Genomic DNA, 15,720 nt, shown 5'->3' with positions numbered 1-15,720 from the left:
GCTTTCTAACCTAGCCAATTTAAGAGCTGGTAAACCTTCAGGGAGAATAACCCAGAAACCTTAATGCTTGAAAAAGACACTAAGACAAAACAAGAAATTAAGGCCATACTACCCAGTTTGCTCGTTCATTCAATATATCTGTTGTGTTTATCATGTGCCAGAAACACAGTGCAGCCCATCTCTAGACTGGTATGTTTCAATAACTAAGAAAGTTATGAAACATAAGATTACCACACAAATTTAAGAAACAATTCCAGAATTTAATATCCTTTCTGTCTTTTCAAAGAATATCACAAGTTACTCTGATCAAGGAAGAATATCTGAAGTATAATTTATAAGTATTCACCTCATCTTCAACATCAATAAATGTACTCATGTCTAGTTCCTCGGGAAATGTCATCCGATCATTCAATTTAATTCTGTGCATGGTTGTATAATCAAAATCAAACCTTTTCAGTTGTAAGGTCAGCAGATAAGGGAAATGCAAAAACCGAAGACCCTAAAAAAAAAAGTGGGGGGGGAAATCTATTGAATATTGAATAATATCTCAGATAATTAAGTATTAATTTCTAAATGGCATCTACCTTTCGTGCATCACACTTCTTCTTACAACGTTCACAAAAATATTGATTTGGGCCATCCAGGATCTCTGGCTGAATAAATGCATGCAATGCTTCCTCCTAGTTAGAAAAAAAAATCGTTTTATAATTATTGTAAAGTATTATAATGTTAATGACAAAGCCCTGAATATAAAAACACCACAATTACCAAAATACTTATATGTAGAACAGCAAGAAAATTAGGAATTCAAAATGCAAAAAGGGGGAAAAAAAAGTATCAACAGCAAAATGTTATCATTATAAACACTGAGCAAAAAATTACTCTATTTCATTCTGTGTGAGCTCTACGTTTCCTAGTGTTGCACACCAGTTAGTCATTTCTACCTAATTTTCATAGACTTTACTTTGTGATTTTTGGTTAAATAATCTAATAGAAATCCTCAGTCTTTAGATTAAGAAGTAATTCCACACTTCTTAGAAAAGCAGTTGCATGTGTCACTGCATCCTTCTTATAAAAGGAGACAATTTTAAACTGCACCGTTAATAACCCAGCACTCTGAAGAATTTACACTATTTGTACGTTAAAAAATCTAATAATTATCCTTAACCCCTACATTTAGGGTCAGTCAGTAAGCTACCACTGCACTAATTATAAAATTGAAAACCACTGTGCAACCTTCTCACTGCTTGTCAGCTACTGCTCCATTTGAAAATGTATGAGAGATGCTGGATTGTTCACCTAGTGGAACCATGTGGTTCTCTTTTCTCCATACAGCTTTAAGACAGAAGTAAGAAACCAGTATGAATATTGTTGAAGAATCAGTAGGCGTAAAATTTTTATTGTAATTTTTCATCATTGATTTTTCACAATTAAAAAATTTTAGTTGATATATAAGATTGGATTGCACAATTTCATTTGATGTCATCTCTTTTCCTCAGACATGGTCTAAGTAGAACTACCGACAATATTTATTACATATAAAGAAAAAGAAGTGGAATCATTAAGACAAAATATCTTCAAAAAATTTTTGATATAGAACAAGTTGTTCCCCAAAAGAAAAGGGAGCTTGATCTAGCAAAATGGACTTAGTTGTAAAACAGCTAGCAAAGCATATAAAAACTACTAACCACATATTGCTTGGTATAGCTCATTTTGGAATAAGATAAAAAATATGAAAAAATATACAAAATGCTTCTAACTTCATCCTTCTCCTATTTGGTCCTCAGAACACAAGAAGAACCAATGGGGTGGGGAGGGGGACCAAGTAGCTGGCTTTTCTCCACATAATCAAGCGTTTTACAGGAGGTCATAGGAAAGGACACATTTAGAAAATGATTTTTTGGGGATTTCTTTTCCATATTTTAAGTACGAAAAAGGCAAATTCTTTAAAAACATGAGAGGTAAAAGCTTTAAGAGCAATCACATCTACAGCTTAACACAGACTGATACCAAATCAGCTGAGCTTTCCAAATGGATTACTGAACTGTTAAAACACTCAATATCTTAAAAAAAGCAGGGGGAGGGTAAAGGGAGAGAGTGAGAACATTATGTAACTCAAATTCTACTTTACTAAACTAAGCTATATGTACATATTGATCTCTGGCTTATAGTTCACAGCCAGAGCTATCTTTTTTTTCTTCTTCTTCTTTTAAACCCGGAGAAAAGTTTAAAGAAAATTCCTTTAAACGTTTTACTTAGACTCACCAACTTTTAACATTTTGCTACCTTGCTTTATCATTCTCCCACCCACACCCACATTATGTGTTTTTCCGAACCACTTGAGAGCAGGTTCATACATGCTTTTCCTCTTCATACTTCAATGCAACTTTTTAAGAAAAAACATATTCTTACATGAACAGAAGTGTTATCAAACTCAGGAAAATTTAATATTGGTAAAGTACTTTTGTCAGTTCATATTCCAATTCTGTCAATTATCCTAATAATGTCCTTTATAGTATTTCTCCCCATCCAGTACAGAATCAAATCCAGGAAAACAGACTGCATTTGGCTGTCTGCCTCTTCAGATTCATTTTGTTGGGTACAGTTTCGAAGCCTTTCTTTCATAACATTAACAATTTTGAAGAGGCCAGTTATTTTATAAAAATGTTCTGCAATATGGGTTTGTCAGGTGTTCCTTACAGTTAGATTCAGGTTATGCATTCCTTACTAGACTAATGTAAGTAAGTAATGATGCGTTCTTCTAAGGGTATCACAGTCAAAGGGCAAGATGTCCCTAACATCCTTACTGGTGATATTAACTTCAATCACCTGGTCAAGGTGTTGCCCAGTTTTTTCACTATGTGGTTATTATTTTTTTCCTCTTGCGGCTAATAAGCAATTTGTAAGGAGACACTTGGAGACCATACAAAAATACTATGCCTTAAAGAACTTTCCACCTTAGTTTAGCATCCACTATTGGATTCTTGTTTAAACTAAATTTTAATATAGTTTGTTTTATAAGCCAACTTGAAAATCTTTTACCTTTAATAGGCAATTTAAGCCCATCCATATTTGACTGATGTTTTGTTTCATCTCAGTCACTATTGTATATTTTAATTACTCTATTAAGTAATATTTACTGTGTTTCTTTTTCTACATGGTTTTTCTTTGCTATTTTTTACATTTTCTTTTGGTATTTAGGAAGGTTAGTAATTTTTTTCTAGTGCATTTATATGTACTTTTGTTAGTGCCCTTAATCCTTCCTTTTCCTTACTTAAGCTTTTAGTGTCTGGTCAGCTGATTTTAAATGGTATCCTTGGTCTCCCACCTATTTAACAGTCTATGATCTCATTCTACTTTCCCTTCTCTCTTCCTTTTTTAAGAATGGTATTCTCTGTACGTTGTTTAACATGTAACATTTCATACTTTCTTTTTTCCATGTCCCCACTCTTGTTTTATTTAGTCCTTAATTCTACAATTTAGTATATTAAATGCTCACGGTCCTTTTGCTGAAGCTTCCCCAGTTGTCTCTTGGGTGGATGGAGATCATCCTCCAACAAACTCCTCAAGAAGGCTTATGGATACCATGGTCAATGAGTTCTTCAATATTCAAAAGTTGATTTTCTATTGCCATAATAATTGAAGAAGAACTTGGCTGGATAGCAAATCCTTGGCCTGTACTTTTTCTTGATTTTCTTGAAATTGCCATTCTATTGCCATGATTTGCATGTTGCTCTTCAAAAGTATGATGCCAGCCCAATGTGTCTTTCAAGTTTAGCAGTTTACTAAAATATGTCTCAGTTGATCATTCCAGGTCCATTTTTCCAGGTACAGTGGTGGGTCCTTCAAAAGGTAGATTTAAATTTCCCCTATTCCCAGAAAGTGTTCCTGGATTATAGTTTATAAGTTTTGTTCTACTGAGTTATTTTTATTCTTCACAGATTCCAATTATGTTGGACCTCCTTTGCCAGCCTTTCCTTTCCATCATTTGCTCTGAGATCCTAATTTTTACTTCTTTATCTCATTTTCATTCTATGTTCTTCCTTAGATTTTCATTCCATTCTATTTTCTCTTGAGCATTTTATAATTAATTCTTCATTTCTAACATAGTCTTGTCTTTTCTTTAATTTCCTTCCTGAGTTTGATCAGCTTGCATTGCATTTCTTGTTTGCTTGGTTTTTTCTTTAATCCATTTCTCTCCTTAAATTTTTGGATACCAGGTTCTGTTTTGCTTGCTTGAGAATACTTAACTTAGTCTAGAGTACTGTGTTACAGTATGCTACTTTGTGGTTACTTTTCTAAGGTTTTGAGGTTGTGTGTGTATAGATTTTCATCAGCTGAAATGATTTAATACATATTTTCTGTTTTCTCCCACCACCAACAGTGGTGCTGTGTAAGTTTGAGTTTTCCCCTACTCATTTTGTGGACAGCATTCTTTAGTTTGTGAGTACCTTCTGTCAATTTAGTGAAGTGTAATTTCTTGAATGGGTAATGGGGGAAAAGAGGTTGGTGTCTTCTTTCATTTTGCAGAACGCTTTCTTTTTCTTTTTCTTCTTGTTTTCTCCTCACTGCTAGGACTCAGTGGCATCACCCCTTCTCTGTTTATCTCCTTCTCTAGAAGCAAAATTCCTCCAAGGCTGCCACTTCCTAATCCTACACACTCTAAAACTCCTTCCTGGTAGCTGGTACTATAAACAACCAAGTCCCAGTCTGTGTTCACTATTTTGGCACATATTGTTGTACTTTCTCTTTTTGAGGGTGATTCTGTCTTCATTTTGTTTAAGTCTTTCAGTCCCCTCTCTTCTGTTTCATAGTCTCTAAAGCATCCCACTTCATACTCTCCACACATACAGACTTGCAGCAGCAGTGGAAGCTCTGCTGGCACTTGATAATTTTGCTACTTTCAGGTAATTTGAAGTTCATGTTATTGTCTCCTAGCAATCCAGAAAGTATGGGTTAGTTGGGTTTCATTTGTGTTCCTTCTAGCCTATGGTTTTGGGAGGATATGTGGAGATATGGAGATTGAGGTAGCCACCATTTTCCTTTAGATTTAGAAACCAGTTAAAGCTATATTAATAATTTTCTTTAGCTTCTTATTCATTTTTTAAAAAGTTGACCCCAGAATAATTATAAATAAAATTATTCAGTCATAAAAATTAGCTTCAATTCATCTATTCATTGAACAAATAAATTATGTAAATCATGGGCAATGTGGTTATATACATTTGTCTTCACCTAATGTGATATACAAGATAACTAAAAATCGTGCCAAACTATATTTTAGATAACAAAAAATAAGTTAGGGATCATAAAAATGGAAAATATAATAAACATTATGCCATTATTAATACACACAAAAAAACTATACTGCTTACCATGAGCTGTCCTCTTCAGTATGTTATTCTTGTGTCATGTTTCCAAACTAGCTTTGGGTTGACTGTGATTGTTTTTCATCATTCCAGAGTGAAGATAACAGTTTTATTTTCTAGAGCTTACACCTCCTTATATATTATACAAAGTGTAATTGTGCAGAGTTTTTTAGACCCTGATTTCCAGCATTCAGAATAGAACATAGAGAATTCTTACATCCTTAGTTCTCTGAGTAAGAAATATAGAAAATCTAGGTACAGTGCAATCAAAAGATAGAACCAAGGAATGGTATATAAATCCTCTCATTTATATTTACTCTTAACTTATATATAAAATTCTTTCTCCATCATTCAACATCTACTTCAGATTGAATGAAGAAATGGTTGCTAAAATATAATACTTTATTTTTCAGACTGAACTACTGAAGATAAATTAGAACCACTACTGATAACTATTTTCTAACTGACTTCGACATACTTAGCAATTCTGTGTTATTGAAATACAGTTACATGTCTTCCTTACAGAGAGTCAACTATCTTTCCCAGAATATATACTTTTCTCTTTTAAACTAGGAAAAGAACTCTACTTTTACTTAAGCCATCTACTTTTAATTGCAATTTTTGTGATAACTGAAGATTCACATACAATTATAAGAAATAATACAGAGCCTCCTGTACACTCTGCCATTCCTCCATTTGATAACATTTTGCAAAACCATAGTATAATATCACAATCAGGATACTGACATTGATATAACCCACCAACCTTATTCCAATTTTCTCAGTTTCAGTGTACTCATTTGTCTGTCTATGTGTGTGTAGTAAGTTCTTTACAATATTATTACCTGTATAGGCTTATATATTCCACCACCATAGTCAAGAGACTGAACAGTTCCTACACCACAAGGATCCCTCATGTTGTCCTTTTATAGTAACCACCTACCCATCCTTCCCCTGGTACCAACTAATCTACAAGCTCTGGCAATAATTAATCCATCTCCCAGTTCTAAAATTTTGTTTTATCAAGAATGTTATATAAATGGAACCATATGTAACCTTTTGAGATTGGATTTTGTCACTCAGCATAATTCCCTGGAGATTCATTCAAGTTTCTGTGTGTATCGGTAGTTTGTCCCTTTTTATTGCTATGTAGTATTCTATGGTTTGTTTGTACCACAGTTTGTTAAACCATTTACTTGTCCAAGAACATCTGGGCTGATTCCAGTTATAGAATATTAAAAATAAGGACATTATGAATATTTGATAAGTTTTTGTTTCTCTGGGATAAATAACCAAGAGTATAATTCCTGAGGTTATGATAATTTCATGTTTAGTTTTATGAGAAACTGCCTGTAACTTTTCACATTCCCACCTAAAACATGAGTGATCCAGTTCCTCCACACTGTTGTCAGCTTTTTGTGCTGCCATTATTTTTTATTTTAGCCATTCTGTTGGTAGAGTGTTATTTTCATTATGGTTTGAATTTGCATTTCCCTAGTGATGTTGAACATCTATTCCTGTATTTATTTGATATCTGCATATCCTCTTACATGAAATGTTGTTTATGTCTTTTGCCAACTGTCTAAATGGGCTGTTATCTTTTACTATTGTGTTTTGAGACGTCTTTATGTATTCTAGATACTAGTCCTCTGTCAGATATGGGGTTTCCAAATATGTTCTCCCAGTCTGTAGCTTCTCTTACCTTCATCACATGGGCTTTCAAAGAACAAATGTTTTAAAATTTTGTTGAGATACAACTTGTCAATTTTTCCCTTTGTGGATTGTACTTTTTGGTATCAAGTCTAAGAATTCATTGCTTAACCCTTTTTCTAGAGGATTTTTTCCTGTGTTTTATTTCTAAAAGTTTGTAACTTTACATTGTTGTTATATGATCCATTTTGAGTTAATTTTTTTACAAGCTGTGAGGTTTAAGTAAAGGTTCATTTTTGTATATATGAATTCCCAATGGTTTTAACATCATTTGTTTAAAAGACCATCCTTGCTGAATTGAATTGCGCTGTGCAATTCTAATAAAATCAGCTGGGCATGTTTATATGGATCTAGTTCTGGGTTTTCTATTATGTTCCACTGATCTATTTGTCTATTCCTCCAATACCATACAGCCTTGATTACTGTAGCTATAAGTCTTGAGATCAAGTAGACTGATTTCTCCTACTTTATTCTCTTTCCAAAATTCTCTTAGCTATTCTAGCTATTTTTTTAAGAATGAGCTTGAAAAATCTTCTCAGATTTTGAAAGGAATTTCATTAAAATTATACAATTTGGGGGAGAATCCACATCTTTACCATGTGAATATTCCAATCAATGAGGACAGTATGTCTCTCCCTTTACTTAAATATTCTTTTCAGAATTTATAGTTTCCAGCACATAGGTCCAGTACATATTGTGTTAGATTTACACCTAAGGCTTTTTTTGCCCCACAACTATAAATGGTATTGTATTTTTAATTTCACTTGCCACATTTCATTGCTAGTATTTTTGAAATACAATTGATTTTTGTTTGTTTATCTTATATCCTGCTATCTATTAAACTCACTTATTAGTTCTAGGGTTTTGTTTTGGTAAATGTCTTCAGGTTTTCTATACAAAAAAATTATGTTGCTTAAAAAAGGTGGGGGAGCAGGTAGAGTGGTTCAGGATGGCGGAGTACAAGGACGTGTGCTCACTCCCTCTTGTGAGAGCACTGGATTCACAAATAACTGCTGGTATTCATCGACAGGAAGATACTGGAACTCACAAAAAAAGATACCCCACAACCAAAGACAAAGGAGAAGCCAAAATGAGATGGTAGGAAGGGTGCAATCACAATAAAATCATATCCCATAACCACGGGTGAGTGACTCACAAACTGGAGAACAATTATACCACAGAAGGCCACCCACTGGAATGAAGGTTCTGAGCCCCACATCAGGCAACCCAACCTAGGGGTCTGGCAATGGGAGGAGGAATTCCCAGAGATTAAGACTTTGAAGGCTAGGGGGATTTGACTGCAGGACTTCGACAAGACTGGGGGAAACAGAGACTCCATACTTGGAGAGCACACACATAGTATGCACATCAGGAACCAGGGGGAAGGAACAGTGACCCCATAGGAGACTGAATCAGACCTACCTGCTAGTGTTGGAAGGTCTCCTGCAGAGGCAGAGGGGGTGGCTATGGCTCACCGTGGGGACAAGGACACTGGCAGAAGTTCTGGGAGGTAATCCTTGGCATGAGTACTCACAGAGTCCACCATTAGCCCCACCAAAAAGCCTGTAGGCTCCAGTGCTGGGTCACCTCAGGCCAAACAACTAACAGGGAGGGAACTCAGCCCCACCCATCAGCAGACAAGCAAATTAAAGTTTTACTGAGCTCTGCCCACAAGAACAACACCCAGCTATACCCACCAACACACCCTCCCATCAGGAAGTTTGCACAAGCCTCTTAGATAGCTTCATCCACCAGAGGGCAGACAGCAGAAGCAAGAAGACTGCAATCCTGCAGCCACTGGAATGAAAACCACATTCAAAGAAAGACAGACAAGATGAAAAGGCAGAGGGCTATGTACCAGATGAAGGAACAAGATAAAACCCCAGAAAAACAACTAAATGAAGCAGAGATAGGCAACCTTCCAGAAAAAGAATTGAGAATAATGATAGTGAAGACGATGCAGGACCATGGAAAAAGAATGTAAGCAAAGATCGAGAAGGTGCAAGAAATGTTTAACAAAGACGTAGAAGAATTAAAGAACAAACACCTAGACGAATTAAAGAACAAACAAAAAGAGATGAACAATACAAGAACTGAAATGAAAAATACACTACAAGGAATCAATAGCAGAATAACAGAAGCAGAAGAACGGATAAGTGACCTGGAAGACAGAATGGTGGAATTCACTGCCGTGGAACAGAATAAAGAAAAATGAATGAAAAGAAATGAAGAGAGCCTAAGAGACCCCTGGGACAACATTAAATGCAAAAACATTCGCATTATAGGGGTCCCAGAAGGAGAAGAGAGAGAGAAAGGACCCAAGAAAATATTTGAAGAGATTACAGTTGAAAATTTCCCTAACATGGGAAAGGAAATAGCCACCCAAGTTCAGGAAGGGCAGAGAGTCCAAGGTAGGATAAACCCAAGGAGAAACATGCCGAGACACATAGTAATTAAACTGACAAAAACTAAAGACAAAGAAAAATTATTGAAAGCAACAAGGGAAAAATGACAAATAACATACAAGGAAACTCCCATAACGTTAACAACTGATCTCTCAGCAGAAACTCTACAAGCCAGAAGGGAGTGGCATGATATATTTAAAGTGATGAAAGGGAAGAACCTATAACCAAGATTACTCTACCCAGCAAGGATCTCATTCAGATTCGACAGAGAAATCAAAAGCTTTACAGACAAGCAAAAGCTAAGAGAATTCAGCACCACCAAACTAGCTCTACAACAAATGCTAAAGGAACTTCTCTAAGTGGGAAACACAAGAGAAGAAAAGGACCTACAAAAACAAACTCATAACAATTAAGAAAATGGTCACAGGAACATACATATCGATAATTACCTTAAACGTGAATGGATTAAATGCTCCAACCAGAAGACATAGGCTCGCTGAATGGATACAAAAACAAGACCCATATATATGCTGTCTACAAGAGACCCACTTCAGACCTAGGGACACATACAGAATGAAAGTGAGGGGATGGAAAAAAGATATTCCATGGAAACGGAAATCAAAGGAAAGCTGAAGTAGCAATTCTCATATATGATAAAATGGACTTTAAAATAAAGAATGTTACAAGAGACAAGGAAAGACACTACATAATGATCAAGGGATCAGTCCAAGAAAAAGATATAACAATTATAAATATATATGAACCCAACATAGGAGCACCTCAATACACATAAGGCAACCGCTAATAGCTCTAAAAGAGGAAATCGACAGTAACACAATAATAGTGGGGGAATTTAACCTCACTTACACCAACGGACAGATCATCCAGACAGAAAATTAATAGGGAAACACAAGTTCTAAATGACACAATAGACCAGACAGATATGATATTTATATGACATTCCATCCAATAACAGCAGATTACAATTTATTCTCAAGTGCACATGGAACATTCTCCAGGATAGATCACATCTTGGGTCACAAATCAAGCCTTGCTAAAATTAAGAAAATTGAAATCGGGCTTCTCTGGTGGCACAGTGGTTAAAAATCCGCCTGCCAATGCAGGGGACACGGGTTCGAGCACTGGTCCCAGAAGATCCCACATCCCGCAGAGTAACTAACCCCATGTGCCACAACTACTGAGCCTGCGCTCTAGAGCCCACAAGCCACAACTACCGAGACCGTGTGCCACAGCTACTGAAGTCTGCGCGCCTAGAGCTCATGCTCCACAACAAGAGAAGGCACTGCAGTGAGAGGCCTGCACACTGCAACGAAGAGTAGCCCCCACTCACCACAACTAGAGAAAGCCCATGCACAGCAACGAACACCCAACACAGCCAAAAATAAATAAATAAATAATAAATAAATAAAATTTAAAAAAAAAGAAAAAAGAAAATTGAAATTGTACCAAGCATCTTTTCCGACTACAACACTATAAGATTAGAAATCAATTACAAGGAAATTAACGTAAAAAACACAAACACATGGAGGCTAAACAATACGTTTCTAAATAACCAAGAAACTACTAAGGACATCAAAGAGGAAATCAAAAAATACCTAGAGACAAATGACAATGAATATACGATGATCCAAAATCTATGGGTTGCAGCAAAAGCAGTTCTAAGAAGGAAGTTTATAGCAATACAATCCTACCTCAAGAAACAAGAATAATCTCAAATAAACAATCTAACCTTACACCTAATGGAACTAGAGAAAGAAGAACAAACAAAACCCAAAGTCAGTAGAAGGAAAGAAATCATAAAGATCAGAGCAGAAATAAATGAAATAGAAACAAAAAAAATAGCAAAGATCAATAAAACTAAAAGCTGGTAATTTGAGAAGATAAACAAAATTGATAAACCTTTAGCCACACTCATCAAGAAAAGGAGGGAGAGGACTCAAATCAATAAAATTAGAAATGAGAAAGAAGAAGTTACAACAGACACTGCAGAAATACAAAGCATCCTAAGAGACTACTACAAGCAACTCTATGCCAATAAAATGGACAAATTCTTAGAAAGGTATAGCCTTCCAAGAAAGAACCAGGAGTAAACAGAAAATATGAACAGACAAATCACAAGGAATGAAATTGACACTGTGATCAAAAATCTTCCAACAAACAAAAGTCCAGGACCAGACGGCTACACAGGTGAATTCTATCAAACATTTAGAGAAGAGCTAACACCCATCCTCTCAAACTGTTCCAAAATATAGCAGAGGAAGAAACACTCCTAGACTCATTCTATGAGGCCACCATCACCCTGATACCAAAACCAGACAAAGATACTACAAAAAAATAAAATTACAGACCAATATCAATGATGAATACAGATGTGAAAATCCTCAATAAAATACTAGCAAACAGAATCCAGCAGTACATTAAAAGGATCATACACTATGATCAAGTGGGATTTATCCCAAGGATGCAAGGATTCTTCAGTATATGCAAATCAATCAATGTGATAAACCATATGAACAAACTGAAGAATAAAAACCAGATGATCATCTCAATAGATGCAGAAAATGCTTTCGAAATAATTCAACACCCATTGATGATAAAAACTCTCCAGAAAGTGGGCACAGACGGAACCTACCCTAACATCATAAAGGCCATATACGACAAACCCACAGCAAACATCATTCTCAATGGTGAAAAACTGAAAGCATTTCCTCTAAGATCAGGAACAAGACAAGGATGTCCACTCTCACAATTATTATTCAACATAGTTTTGGAAGTCCTAGCCATGGCAATCAGAGAAGACGACGAAATAAAAGGAATACAAATTGGAAAAGAAGTAAAAGTATCACTGTTTGCAGATGACATGATACTATATATAGAAAATCCTAAAGATGCCACCGGAAAACTACTAGAACTAATCAATGAATTTGGTAAGGTTGCAGGATACAAAATTAATGTACGGAAATCGCTGGCATTCCTATACACCAACAATGAAAAATCAGAAAGAGGAATAAAGGAAACAATCCCATGTACCACTGTAACAAAAAGAATAAAATACCTAGGAATAAACCTACCAAGGGAGGTAAAAGCCCTGTACTCAGAAAACTATATGACGTTGATGAAAGAAATCAAAGATGACAAAAACAGATGGAGAGATATACCATGTTCATGGATTGGAAGAATCAATATTGTGAAAATGACTATACTACCCAAAGCAATCTACAGATTCAACGCAATCCCTATCAAATTACCAATGGCATTTTTTTTTACAGAACTAGAACAAAAAATCTTAAAATTTGTATGAAGACACAATAGACCCCGAATAGCCAAAGCAATCTTGAGGGAAAAAAAATGGAACTGGAGGAATCAGACTCCCTGACTTCAGACTATACTACAAAGCTACAGTAATCAAGATAATATGGTACTGGCACAAAAACAGAAATATAGATCAATGGAACAGGATAGAAAGCCCAGAGATAAACCCACACACCTATGGTCAACTAATCTATAACAAAGGAGGCAAGGATATACAATGGAAAAAAGACAGTCTCTTCAGTAAGTGGTGCTGGGAAAACTGGACAGCTACATGTAAAAGAATGAAATTAGAACACTCCCTAACACCACACACAAAAATAAACTCAAAATAGATTAAAGACCTAAATGTAAGACTGGATACTATAAAACTCTTAGAGGAAAACATAGGAAGAACACTCTTTGACATAAATCACAGCAAGACCTTTTTTGACCCACCTCCTAGAGAAATGGAAGCAAAACCAAAAATAAACAAATGGGACCTAATGAAACTTAAAAACTTTTGCACAGCAAAGGAAACTATAAACAAGATGAAAAGACAACCCTCAGAATGGGAGAAAATATTTGCAAACGAATCAACGGCCAAAGGATTAATCTCCAAAATATACAAATAGCTCATGTAGCTCAATATCAAAAAAACAAACAACACAATCCAAAAATGGGCAGAAGACCTAAATAGACATTTCTCCAAAGAAGACATACAGATGGCCATGAGGCACATGAAAAGCTGCTCAACATCACTTAATTATTAGAGAAATGCACATCAAAACTACAATGAGGGGCTTCCCTGGTGGTGCAGTGGTTGAGAGTCTGCCTGCTGATGCAGGGGACACGGGTTCGTGCCCCGGTCTGGGAAGATCCCACATGCCGCGGAGCGACTGGGCCCGTGAGCCATGGCTGCTGAGCCTGCGCGTCCGGAGCCTGTGCTCCGCAATGGGAGAGGCCACAACAGTGAGAGGCCCACGTACTGCAAAAAAAAAAACAAAAAAACAAAAAACAAAAAAAACTACAATGAGGTATCACCTCACACTGGTCAGAATGGACATCATCAGAAAACCCACAAACAACAAATGCTGGAAAGGGTGTGGAGAAAAGGGAACCCTCTTGCACTGTTGGTGGGAATGTAAATTGATAGAGCCACTGTGAAGAACAGCAGGAAGGTTCCTTAAAAAACTAAAAATAGAATTACCAAATGACGCAGCAATCCCACTACTGGGCATATACCCAGAGAAAACCATAATTCAAAAAGACACATGCACCCCAGTGTTCAATAGCCAGGTCCTGGAAGCAACCTAAATGCCCATTGACAGATGAATGGATAAAGATGTGGTATGTATATACAATGGAATATTACTCAGCCATAAAAAGGAATGGAATTGGGTCATTTGTAGAGACTGTCATACAGAGTGAAGTAAATCAAAAAGAGAAAAACAAATATCGTTTATGAATGCATATATGTGGAATCTAGAAAAATGGTACAGATGAACCGGTTTGCAAGGCAGAAATAGAGACACAGATGTAGAGAACAAATGTATGGACTCCAAGGGGGTAAAGCAGGCTCGGGGGGATGGTGGTGGTGATGGTGGGATGAATTGGGAGATTGGGATTGACCTATATATGCTTAATATATATAAAATAGATAACTGATAAGAACCTGCTGTATAAAAAATAAAATAAAATTCAAAAATAAAAATAAATAAAAAAGGGGGGGGAACAATTTTATTTCTTCCTTTTATTGGTATGCTTTTTATTTCCTCTTCTTGCCTTACTGTACTGGCTATGACTTCCAGTACTGAACTGAATAAGAGTGACAGCAGACATCCTTGCCTAGATAACCTTGATGTTTTAGGGAGAAAATATTCCGTCTTTCACCATGAAATACGATGGTAGCTCTACGTTTCTAAATACGTTCTTTAACAGGTTGAGAAAATTACCCTGTATTACTAGTTTTCAAATAGTTTTTTTTTTATCATAAGTGGATGTTGAACTTTGTCACATACTTTTTCTAAGTCAATTGATATGATCATGTGAATTTTCTTTTCTGTTAATATGGTAGATTACAGTCATTGATTTTTTACATCTGACAAGCCTTGAATCCCTAGAATGAACTCTACTTAGACATGGTATATAATTCTCCTTATATATTCCTTAATTCTATTTGCTAATAATTTGATAAGGATTTTCCCGTCTATATGCATTAAGAATACTGGCTTGCCAGAGATAAACCCATGCACATATGGTCACCTTATCTTTGACAAAGGAGGCAAGAATATACAATGGGGAAAAGACAGCCTCTTCAATAAGTGGTGCTGGGAAAACTGGATAGCTACCTGTAAAAGAATGAAATTAGAACACTTCCTAACACCATACAAAAAAACCCTCAAAATGGATTAAAGACCTAAATGTAAGGCAAGACACTATAAAACTCTAAGAGGAAAATACAGGCAGAATGCTCTGACATAAATCACAGGAAGCTCCTTTTTGACCCACTATCTAGAGAAATGGAAATAAAATAAAAAATAAACAAATGGGAGCTAATGAAACTTAAAAGCTTTTGCACAGCAAAGGAAACCATAAACAAGACGAACAGACAACCCTCAGAATGGGAGAAAATACTTCCAAACGAAGCAACTGACAAAGGATTAACCTCCGAAATATAAAAGCAGCTTATACAGCTCAGTATCAGAAAAACAAACAACCCAATCCAAAAATGGGCAGAAGACATGAATAGACATTTCTCCTGAGTAGACATATAGATTGCCAACAAGCAAATGAAAGGATGCTCAACATTACTAATCATTAGAGAAATGCAAATCAAAACCACAATGAGGTATCACCTCACACTGGTCAGAATGGCCATCATCAAAAAATATAGAAACAATAAATGCTGGAGAGGGTGTGGAGAA

The 15,720-nt window shown here is 35.9% G+C and overlaps 1 protein-coding gene across 2 annotated transcripts in view; it reads right to left on the bottom strand.

The window, feature by feature from the left end:
• The window catches only part of USP47 (ubiquitin specific peptidase 47), a 123,082-nt gene that overhangs the window by 32,513 nt on the left and 74,849 nt on the right, over positions 1-15,720 (bottom strand). For both annotated transcript variants that reach the window (XM_082627903.1, XM_082627904.1), the window contains 2 exons: positions 585-680; positions 347-499 (listed from right to left, as the gene is read on the bottom strand). In XM_082627903.1, coding sequence (XP_082484029.1) covers positions 347-499; positions 585-680 — 249 coding nt within the window. The remainder of the gene's footprint in view (positions 1-346; positions 500-584; positions 681-15,720) is intronic.

This window comes from Mesoplodon mirus, assembly GCF_964341445.2.
Source record: "Mesoplodon mirus genome assembly, chromosome: 7".
NCBI lineage: Eukaryota > Metazoa > Chordata > Mammalia > Artiodactyla > Ziphiidae > Mesoplodon > Mesoplodon mirus.
The sequence above is the reverse complement of the archived record's forward strand: the minus strand, read 5'-3'. Positions and strand labels throughout refer to the sequence as shown.